Source organism: Asterias amurensis, chromosome 8, assembly GCF_032118995.1.
Source record: "Asterias amurensis chromosome 8, ASM3211899v1".
NCBI classification, from domain to species: domain Eukaryota; kingdom Metazoa; phylum Echinodermata; class Asteroidea; order Forcipulatida; family Asteriidae; genus Asterias; species Asterias amurensis.
Window position 1 is genome coordinate 18,280,843 of NC_092655.1, and position 12,376 is coordinate 18,293,218.

A 12,376-nucleotide genomic window follows, 5' to 3' on the forward strand; every position below is an offset into this window, starting at 1 on the left:
GGACAACACTCAGACCTCTGGAAAGCGCTTCTAACAAACGCCAAACAAACCCGGCTAAAACACCGTGATAAACACACCCCACTTCACATGTTGCTCAGTTGTATTTTATGGTATACAATGGACCCGGGCTAGCTTTCTGTGTTGCTAGAGACGCTGTTGACACCAAAACAAACAACATGTTTAGATAGGTTTTAGTTCTTCCTTGAATTCTCTGATGATGTTGTTGGCAGCTGCTTTAGGGGTTTGTGTCTCGTAGGTTCGAAATGTTTGTTTAAAACTCTCAACAACACCTTTTTAATGTTCTGATAAGTTGACACCTGTATGAAAACATGTCATTTGAATAAATCAATCAACAATGCTGACGTATTGTTAAGAATTCGTATTTTAAACTGTTAATTTTGGAAATAACTTCGCTAAACAATTTTATTTGGCCGAAGGAGGTTTACTGCTAGTTTCTCGTCGGTTTGCTTTTTGTTTTTGTTAATTCAATAATATTCTGATTTTGAAACCAAGGATTTACGAAAAGCAAACTTAAAGGCACAATGGACACTATTGGTAATTACTCAAAATAACTGTTAAAGCACACAAACTTACTTGGTAAGGAGCGATTGAGAACTGTTGATAGTGTAAAACATTTTAAGGGAAGGTTCCCTCTGAAGTAACGTAGATTTCGAGAGAGAGGTAATTTTCACACGAATTTAATTTCGAGACCGACCTCAGATTTAGACGACCAATTATTGAGTTCAAATTTTCATAGGTTTGTAACTTTGTGCATAATGTTGATATACACCAAGTGAGAAGACTGGTCCTTGACAATTACTAATAGTGTCCAGCGTCTTTAAGCACTACACTAGCTCCCCCATGGAGAGATGACAAGGGAACACATTTCGGGTTTTTGAATGTGGGATATGTCAGCTCCCGTAATAAAGGTCACTTATTCATACAACAAATGCAAAACCATGACGAACAAGTGAAAAACGTGATTAAAATTTAATTTTATATTTTTCGGGGCAATTTCGTCAAAACTTCAATTTCATTAGAAAACGCATTAACTTTGTACGCAATTTTGTGCCTAAAATTAGGTAATTTTGCTTACATGAATTCTACTTTTCATTTCCGGGTTCGTTTTATTTAATTATTCAATTTCATTTATAGCCATTCAAGACTTTGATGCTTACCTTTCGCCAGTTGCATTTCTGCTACATTTTGATTAATCAAAATGGTGACAGCCATGAGCCTTGCCGTGTATCTTGTTCCTCTCACCAAAATGAATGACACTAAAGAGCAGGTAGAGTGAAAAAAAACTCCTGCCCCGTCCGTTCTTTCATAACCAGTGTGTTTTGTCGCTAGTGGCGTTAGTGTGGCGATTAAAATGCAGGGTGTCAGAGACAGTTATATTTAGGCCTATTGCATTTTCAATTGTTTTCCCAGACCATTTCCACAACAACAAAAATCATTCATTTCAACACCCGGCCCAATAATTTTGTTTTGAAAATCAATGCACTGTTCATGCTTTCAACAGCCAAAAGAATAATACAGTGTCTTCAGTTTAGCACACTGGTCAATATTCATTCATTTTCATTAGGCAGCAAGACTCATTCAATTTCACAAAAGCCAGCAACACCAGTGGCCAACCATTGAATTGTATTCAGTGAATGGGGTACAATTTCCTATAACAGTTGCCGGAAAACCTATAAATTAGCGTGTTGTTATGCTACTATGTGACAATTATTTTTGAGAATGGTGGGAAAGTATACATGCAAAAACTAACGATTGGTTGTTAATGATAATAATATTATAATAACAATAATATCGAAGTCTTATATAGCGCACGTATCTACCAAACAAGGTACTCAAGGCGCTGAGTATATACAAACTTTCAGAAAGATAGGTTATTGCAGTGATGAATTCTGAGACCAAATTATTTAGCACCTTATAAGGGTTTACAAGGTGCTACGGCGCATTCAGCAGCCACAACCAGAAACACCGGGGCGAACCCCTTCTCTTTTCGTTAAGTGCACTGGGTTCTTTTACATGCGTTACACAACACATGGGACCAACGGCTTTACGTCCCATCCGAAGGACGAAGCAATGGTTAAGTGTCTTGCTCAAGGACACAGTGTCGCGGCTGGGGATTCGAACCCACACTCTGCTTATCAGAAACACCAGAGTTTGAATTCGGTGCTCTTAACCGCTCGACGACACTTGCCGGTGCCGCGCATGCACTCAAAGCACCGTACATAATTATGGTGACCTGTTTATATACACATATAGATCAGATACATGCTGTCAACAAATTTGATTGCAAAGTGTCGTGTTCACAAGCTCGAACATTAATGTATAACCAACCGTGATTCCCTGCGGTCAAGACAAATTAAACCAGGCACTTAACACATTAAGTGCTTTGTTTTGTAATTCATTCGAATGCGTTACCTTGTACAGTTTGTTAACCACATCACAAGCAAGCTCGGGGTTGTCGATGATGGCCCCCGGACGCAGGCACTATTACCGGTCATTATTTTGACGGAAGTATTGGACCGGCCAGTAGACTACATCAAGAAGTAACATTCGGCGCTTTTTTTCTTAAAGGAACACGTTGCCTTGGATCGGTCGAGTTGGTCTTTGAAAAACATTTGTAACCGTTTGTTATAAAATGCATTTGGTTAGAAAGATGTTTAAAAAGTAGAATACAATGATCCACACATATTTGCCTCGAAATTGCGTGGTTTTCATTTCACTTTGCGAACTAACACGGTCGGCCATTTATGGGAGTCAAAAATAAATGGCCGACCGTGTTTGTCGACAAGGTAAAAGGAAAACCACGCAATTTCGATAGATACTTGTGTGGATCATTATATTATACTTTTAGAATATCTTTCTAACCAAATGCATTTTATAACAAACGGTTACATGCGCTTTTTAAAGACCAACTCGACCGATCCAAGGCAACGTGTTCCTTTAAGACCTGGATTCAATTTTACTTGTTTCTGGGCAACCGCGCATTGGAATTTGCAGAAAATACTGCTTGACAAATTGCTTTGCTATGCAAACATTTAGTGAGGCACGAGTCACATCAATGCAAACTTAGAATGTAATCTTGGCTGGCTATCTGTTTATGTTAATTAAGCAATACTTTATTGTGCTTAGCAAGTTTTTGCGCTTACAATAATAAAAAATAATAAAAAGATATTTATAAAGCGCCAAATTGCCAAATAAGGCCTCAAAGCGCTAGATACAAAGGTAAACACCAATTTCCAAAATACAACATTACAACAGGCTGTATGACATTGGGCTCTGGCACGTGTTTTGACAATGGAATCAAACTGATTTCCCGTTTAGAGTTTTTCGCTTCGTGAGCGTTTTCTTTATTTCTTTGTTTTAATCAATCTCATGCAAAATGTGTAATCGGTGTTTCACTTTTTTGTTCTCGTAAACCAGATGGCTGATCGATCTCAAACTTCTACGGGTTTGTCAGTTTATGTAAAATGGTGGATTACTTAAAGTGCTTGCGCTGCCAGCAACTGTATTTATAATATTCATTTAAAGTGAACATTTCGCTTCCTGTTCATCCTGCCGTTGTTGCTTGTCGAGAAATAAATATATAAATATGAATGATTCAACTATACCCTGTCGAATAATATTGACATAAGAAATCATTAACGGACGGCCTTAACATGTTTACGTTTCCGATTTGACTTTTACAACTTGACAATCCACGTTACCCAGCACTGTCATAGTAAATACCCTGATAAACAAGGATTCGAGTATAGTACGTACGTAAAGTATCACACCTTAAAATGGTCTGGGTTATACGTTTTGTAATGACTCTGAAAATTAAAGGCACTAACAACTTGGTAAACATTTAGCAGCTTTGGATAGTTTTATGCATTTTTTAGAAAACTTTTCACTTTGAGAGGATTGAAAGAAACATCCTTTAAAAGGAAGGTAAACGTTTTGGTATATAATTACCCATAACAAATATTAACTTAAAAACTGACTTGGTAACGAGCATTGGAAAGCTGTTGATAGTATAAAACATTGTGAGAAACGGTTCCCTCTGAAGTAGTATAGATTTTGAGAAAGAGGTCAATTCTCACTAAAATAATAAAAGACTTCTAGCCAGAAGTATTTTATTCCTATCTGAAAGAACACAAATGTTTCCAACAAGGATATGGATATAACGCCAAGTGAGAAGACTGGTCTTTGACAATTACCAAATGTGTACCTTCCCTTTAAAGACAAAGCAACTTCTGAACTCACTCTGAAAGATCATTGATTGTAAAAATGTTCACCAGTGCCAATCCTACCATGGATTTCAGAGCGTGGGTTGAGGGTCGCACTTTATTAAAACGGACATTAACCAAATCTGAATAAAATTTACATTAATTGAAATTATATCCCAATTGATGTGACATTATCCTATGAATGTGGTCCGGTAATTGGTTAGGCTGCCCTTTTGTGAATTTAAAAACAAAATAAAATAAACATTTTCAACTCCAATGGTATTTAAGACTAAGTGAATATCGCACTCATCAAAGGAGTATACCACAAACAGATCAAGATTACACTGTCTCTAAGTCTGCATTAATCGGATATTGCATAATAGGATTTAGAAAAATTTCCATTTCTAAAAGCGAGGGTACCGGGTAAATAAGTTATATCTATTCACAGTCACATGCTGCATGTATAATGGTTCAAGATGGGAGTGCTTATTATATTATACGTTTATTCACTGCCGAAGCACTGCTGTGAATTGGTGCATGTGCGGGGAAAACAAATTTTACATACCCGAGTGGGCTTGTGATGGGAAAGTACATTATAATTGAAAAGCAGGTCGGGGTTCCAGACATTGGAAGGGACTCTAAACCTACATGGTTGTTTTCAAAGAAGACTTTTCATTCGTGCAAGTTATTTAGTTTAAACAAAAAAAACCACCTAATTATGTGTTGACTTGAATTGCATGGATATTTGGTATGTTATTGATTATAGTTTAATTATATGGCATTACTGGCCGGCTGCTTTCGATAACACATGGATTACAGTTATTTAAAGCGTTCTCGACAGTATTAACATTCCTGGCAGAAATATATATTTTTTTATAGATTTTTTTTTTTTAACCGTCATTGTAAACAAAAAACATCATACTGTGTTGGTTTTCTAATTGTCATATTTTCAGCAAACGTATTGTTTTGTTTTAAAACTGTTGTAAAGGTTTTCGTTCACGAATGCCCAGGCCAAACTCATCGTGAACGAGGTTGATGTTCTGAACACATTTCGTCTGAAATCCTAATAATATTATCAAAATCACATTTTGTTTTGCAATATCAAAAGAGTAGTAGTCAAAGATGCATAATTAATTAGGGTCACACAAACTTTAATAAATGTAATGTTTTAAACTTTGAATGGTGAGGATCATAAGACAAAATTTAGCAGTGAACTCAGGTACAACCATATTAAAAAAATGTTTGGGGACAAGTGCTGGCTCTGAAAAGAACCGGTGTGCTCTTGACGTTTCGAATAGTATACTCTGCCCGTCTCCAGGAAAAGTAACAAAATAAACTCTCCCATCAAAAGAGTTTTATAAATAGTTGTACAATCAATATACGAAATGTTTTCTTCTCTTGGAATTAAACATGTAACTACGCTATGTTCCCGAAAATGTCGGATAGGTTTGTCACATTTAAAGGCACCGGACACCTTCAGTAAATTATCACAGACCAGTACTATCATTTGGTGTATCCCAACAATGCATAACAACAATCAATCTGTGCACATTGGACCCTATTGGTAATTGTCAAAGACAAGTCTTCTCACTTGGTGTATATCAACATATGCATAAAATAACAAACCTGTGAAAATTTGAGTTCGATTGGTCTTCGGAGTTTCGAGATAACTATGAAAGAAAAAAACACCCTTGTCACACGAAGTTGAGTGCTTTTAGATGCTTGATTTCGAGACCTCAAATTCTAAACTTGAGGTTTAGAAATCAAATTCGTGGAAAATTACTTCTTTCTCGAAAACTACGTAACTTCAGAGGGAGCCATTTCTCACAATGTTTTATACCATCAACCTCTCCCCATTACTCATCACCAAGTAAGGTTTTATGCTAATAATTATTTTGAGTAATTACCAATAGTGTCCACTGCCTTTAATTGGTCATCGAAGTTGCAAGACAATAGTAAACAAAAAAATCACCATTGTTGCCGAACTTGTGTGCTTTCAGATGCCAAATAAAAGGCCTCAGGGCTGAAGTAATTTATTATGTTCTTTGAAAACTACTTCAGAAGGAGGCGTTTCTGACAATGTTTTATTTGCTAGTGTTTTTACATATTTGTATTTTTATTATAACCATTGTATTGCCTGTTCTTGTATATCTTTGATGTGCATTCTTTTTTTTAAAGGCAGTGGACACTATTGGTAATTGTCAAATACCGATAGTGTCCAGTGCCTTTAAACATACACCTTCTTAGAATTGATGCACTTTTCTCCCAAGACCTTACATAATTATATTCCATCCCATCCCAAGTCTTGACTGTACTTGTCATGTTTATACATCTAGTCCGTCTGCAAAATGCTAATGGAAATGCTCTACTGACGAGCCACTGAGCGTCAGATAATTGAAAATACCAAACGCGCTGTAGAACGTTTTCATTACTTAGAGACTGCGTGCGTGGCCCAGTCTCGAGTTACGGGTTACCTGACCATTGAACTTCAGACTTTCAGAATAATTCGTAACCTACTAATGTATTTTACTCGTTTCTTGGCAACGACGCATCGGAAATTGCTTACATTTAACACAGGAAGACAGTTTGTGGAGAAAAACAATCACATGTTTTAATGAAATTAATTTACGGTAGTTACAGGTTGTTTGCTAAAGAGGTTTATGAAACTTTGCATGGTGGGAGATGGGTGAGGTCTGCGGTAGCATCACATGTGAACCTCTTCTGAGTGTAGTGTCCATACTGGTACCCGAATAAAGATATTGCCAAAATACAGGTTTTCTCGGTCAAATTCGGCAAATGAGCAGTCATTTTCATTTTCATGCGTTCGAATTAAAGCTGTTTTGCCTCTCCAGTTGTTACTGCGTTTCAAATTCAGAATTCGGCCATTCAATTTCGTTTTGAAAACCTATAATAGGGAGACCGCAAACAATTAGGGCACCGACCAGTAGGTTCAAGTCTGGCTCCATCACTTTTTCTTTGTCCAACCCCAAATTACTTTTAAATTTACCAAGTAAGTTTCCCTTTTGGTTAATTATTACTTGATAATTGCTCTAGAATTGCAAGGGGGTTCGAATCCAACCCGAGTACAAGCCTGTGATATTTTTTTAGATAGGACTCGGGAAAGTAATGAGTATACAGTGCGAACACAAATCGGTGTATCGGTAAAAACCAAAATTAATATACTTGATAATTGTCAATGAAGCGAAGGATTAGGTTGAAACACTAGGTAAAGGCAGTGGACACTATTGGTAATTACTCAAAATAATTAATCATAAAACCTTTCTTTGTGACGAGAAATGGGGAGAGGTTGATGGTATAAAACATTGTGAGAAACGGCTCCCTCTTTAAGTGCCATAGTTTTCGAGAAAGAAGTTATTTTCCGCGAATTTGATTTCGATACCTCAGATTTAGAACTTGAGGTATCGAAATCAACTATCTTAACGCACACAACTTCGTGTGACAAGGGTGTTTTTTCTTTCACTACTATCTCGCAAGTTCGATGACCGATTTGAGCTCAAATTTTCACAGGTTTGTTATTTTATGCATATGTTGAGATACACCAACTGTGAAGGCTAGTCTTTGACAGTTACCAATAGTGTCCACTGCCTTTAATTGAACTTCTGCTTTTGAATTTACAAGAAGTGTGACTTTTTGGGCGACGTTTTTTTCTTGTTTTTCTTCACACTTTGTTACTGGATTGGTTGCCAGAATGTTGCACCTTTTTGTACATGCTATTCCTTTATCCACCTCAATGTATCGAGTGGTAAATTAGTTGTAGGCTCATAGGCTTACCACACTCTTTTGGAAGGGGTATGTTGTTGTGGGGTGGGGACCCAATGTAAACTAGGTTACATTATTCATTTAAATTGTTTGCACAATCTTCTCATAAGAACGTGTGTGTTCACCTCGGGTGCTTTCTTAACAGTTTGTAAAATAATCTCCACGGCCGTTTTCCCAAAACAATGTGACTGGGATATAAACATTTCAATTGTCACAAACACTATCAAGCAGATATATATATATACACACTCTGTTTACTTCATGAAACGAATACTTTAAAAGTGAAAGTCGTAGGGAAATACTTTTCGGTGACAGTTTTTGTTTACAGGAAGATATGTGCGTGTTGAAAAATCTTAAATATTATACATTACTTTACAATAATATGTAACAATGTGTTAATGCAATAGTGGTGCACTGATTATTTCATACTTGTATATTTGAATTCGAGTCAAGCTGCGGTGATGCATTTTGTGGTGGAATCTTTTCCACGGTTGAAAGTTTTTCCACGGTTGGAAGTTTGTCGGTTGGTGGACTGTCTACAGAGGGACTGTCCACGGATGCACCATCCACATGGGGACTGTCCACAGGTTGAATTTCCACAGGTTTACTATTCTCATGTGAACTATCCACCGGACTTTCAGCTTGCTCATTGGCCGGGGAAGTTTTGGGTTCTTTAGCGGGCAACTCAACAACGTCCGTAGCCGTGTAAGCCCCGTTTGTTACGGCGTAGACACCGGACGCGTCGGACACACTCTTACGGACAGTTTGGGGCTCATGCCTCGGCGAAGCTCGGATCCTCGATACCTGGTGAGCCGTCCTGTCGTCGACGTCGCTCGTTTCAAAATCCCTGGCGTTTATGCCTCTACATCTGTAACAGAAGAGGAGGCTCTTAAAGGCGTTGCGGAAGGTTTTATTCTGTGCATAAATAAAGGGGTTGAGGAAACTGTTGATGTAGCCGAGCCACACGAATATACCGAAGAGCACGGGAGGGATGCAGTGGCCGCAGTAAGGGTCGATGATGTTCGCCACGAAGAATGGAAGCCAGCAAAGAATAAAAACGCCCACGATGATGGCCAGGGTCTTTGCGGCTTTACGCTCCCGGGCCATGCGTCTGTGACTCGCGGTGCCCCCGTCCTGCTTGGTCCGGTTTGCCGAGAAGTCGTACGCGGCGATCTGCCTTGCCTGCCGCCGTGCCACGACGTAAATCCGGGCGTACGTGAACAGTATAACCACACATGGAATGTAGAACGAGATCAGGGATGAAATCAACGCATAGGTTGAGTTCATGGCGAGGACGCAGAATTCCGGATCGGTGTACCAGCCTATATTGACAAGTTCTTCATCTTCGTGGAGGTTCAAGGTGACGGGTAAGACGCTGATGAGGAAAGACACAACCCAAGCTGTTGTAATGAGTATGGCCGCGGTGCGATTGTTCATCCGCGAGTAGTATGTAAACGGAGACGTTATAGCCATGAAACGGTCTAATGATATGACACACAAGTTCAAAATACTCGCCGTTGCCGAGAGAATATCAGCGGCCTGGTAGATGTCGCAGAAGGCCAGTCCGAACGGCCAGTAGCCGAGGATCTCAAACGAAGCGTTGAACGGCATGACCAACACCGATACCATCAGATCAGCTACGGCCAGGGACACGATGAAGTAATTCGTGATGGACGATCGTAATCTACGAATACTTAGAACGGCCACGATGACGAGAATGTTTCCAACGATGGAGCATATCACGATTGCATAGAGCACGATGCCGATGATGGCATTCTCAGCTATCGTCCGGCCACCCTCCATCTCGGCTGGTGGTGCACTGGTTCCATTCATATCCATGGTGTTTTGGTACGCTTAATATCCTGATGAGCAATTTCGGCAAAACATACGTTTATCACACCATCAGTGTGTCTGTTGTACCAGTTAAAACAGCATCACCATAACCACTTCAACACAGAGTGCATTGTTAAAAGAGGTGTCCATATAAATTATGCAATATGTTTTCACCGAGTCTGAAGTACAGTTCCAATGTCGTCCACTAAATATATAGCTCACTGCAACGTATACGACTATAACTGTCTTGTTTGGGTGAAGTCCTCCTCACTCAGTCATGATGGTCGGCATCCTCACCCGACAATACCAGTAGCCGTTGTTGTTACTGTTTCCATAGAGGTAATGCTTATAACGGCGAGAGACAAAAAAACAGTCTGTGAAGGCCTAAACCTGCCCCCAGGGTAGCATTGCAATTGTTACAGTGACCCTTAACAACTGGTTTCCCAGTTCTTAAAATAATGTTGCTGCTCCGTGAGGCCTACTGTAATAATGCTCACCTTCGTGTCACGGTAGGTTTCTTCCGTCATCCCCCTTCCTCGAAAACTCTTTTGTACTGAGGTAACGTGGTGGAGCGTCAGTGCACAATAGTCAGTATCCAGGACAAACATCGATGCTGCTAGGTAAACATAGGATTAGGGGTGTAGACTCTCCACACACCACCGTCACATCTCACGTTGAGAACGAGAGGCCTGTCCCATCATCATCCCAACTACCGCGTAGAAGCCTAACAAGGCCTCCCTCCCTGCATGCTAGCTGCTCGACGTTAGAAACGGTGACCAAGTTTTGATAGCTCGGGACGGTCTCCACACTGAAACATGTAATAACATAGAAAGAGTAAACACTCGATGGTATAATACAAGGCAATGATGTGAAGAGCTGGTAGGGATGTTCCTGAGTATATGACAAGAGTCGATGTTGTCAGTGTAGTTTAGACTGGGCATCCTAACCGACGACTGTTGCATGGGTGGCTGTATTTTTGACACCACCTCTCTTTGCACGTGCGCAAAAGTCAACTGTGTGATGAGAGCTTGCGTGTGTACAAAAAAGCAGAGTCGGTGAGCAATCGAGCCAGTCTCCGGTACACTGGGGATTGGATGAGATATATTATTTGAAGGCAAGTCGAAGCGGGCGGTTTATATAAAAAGAGGAAGATGGTTTACGTTTGATGGGGATATATCTCACGCGCTGGGATTGCATTTTGTTTTTTTCATTCTCTGTGTTCCATCTGCGGCACAGTAAATCACGGCCTGAGTATTGAATAATGCTTTTTTGTGAACTTTTTTTTGGCCTGTGATATGAATCACCCTATACACTGCATAGCAAGCTATGAATTTACACCGTACACGTACCGTGTAACACTCGGTAAATCACACCGGGAGACATGCAGCATAAGCACGGGGGAGGGAAGAGAGCAAGATGCAACTGTCGGGTTGTTATTCTCAAAGGAATGTCCCATCACGTCAGACTGGTTTGGGCGCGAAAATGATTCCCGTCTGCCCACTGTCATAATGTGTTAAGTCTCGTTAACCTAGTTGATAAAAATAGACGAGATGATACAAATCGACGATAGCTTGCAATGAAGACATCACCTATATAGTGACTGCGTTTTTAGCCTGTCATTGATCCATATGTGTATAATTCATAATTTATAAGCAAAAGTGTTTAAACTGCACCCATGCCGCGCGTATGTGTTATCAGTGGATGTCGGCTTATAGGCAGTGTATACGTTTGGTAATGTCAAAGACTAATATCCCCACTTGGAGTCCCTAAAAAAAACCTTTGGATTTGTTTGCTCAATCGAGCAATAAAGTTGTACCAACATTAATGGGGAAAAAACATTGTTTCGTAATTCTTAAACAATATTCCTTCATAGGGTTTAACTTCTTAAAAAAAAATACACCCTGTCTTTAATAAGTCTGGACACAACTACAATTGCTTGATTTCCCCCTTTTTTCTTCTCAAAACATTGATGCCCATCAATAGACTAAGGATAGACTAAGGAATATTTTCTTTCATTTTTCGATTCCTTTGGGGGAATTTGGAGTGGATAAGTATTCGGTTATCAACAGTTACATCATTATTTGACAGGTCGATGGCTGATCAACATGTGACATTATGTTGCTGAAAAGAAACTAACGAAATAAATAATTTACATTGCGTGTCCGAGTGGGCATTGTTCATTCTTCGAACAACAACAAATCTATAAATTGTCGGAAGGGCCTCTTCTTTTAAATATTTCTTGTTACTATTTTGTCCATTGACTCTTGTAAGCCTACTACAACTCCTTCCTTGGTGTATGTCTTTATAAAAATGTTTTTAAACATTTTTCTTAAAAGAGGAATATTCACCCGAGTTATTTTCATATTGAATGTATTCGTATTATACCCCGTCGCCGATAGTGCCGTTGTAGCATTGTTTTGTGAGAATCGGGGGGGGGGGGGGGGGTCACACGAATGGCGACCTTTGTCCCATTGCCACATTATCATGTTTGGTTCTCATTAGATACCCGTTTGCATACGTGTTTCATTTTTGAAGTAATC

The 12,376-nt window shown here is 39.4% G+C and overlaps 1 protein-coding gene across 1 annotated transcript; it reads right to left on the reverse strand.

Moving 5' to 3' along the window:
- Nucleotides 1-6,270: 6,270 nt before the first annotated feature.
- On the reverse strand, nt 6,271-10,711 carry LOC139941120 (D(1) dopamine receptor-like). The gene has a single exon (XM_071937561.1). The coding sequence runs from the start codon at nt 9,840-9,842 to the stop codon at nt 8,427-8,429; it is 1,416 nt and encodes a 471-aa protein (XP_071793662.1). The 5' UTR covers nt 9,843-10,711; the 3' UTR covers nt 6,271-8,426.
- Between the last annotated feature and the right edge of the window lie 1,665 nt (nt 10,712-12,376).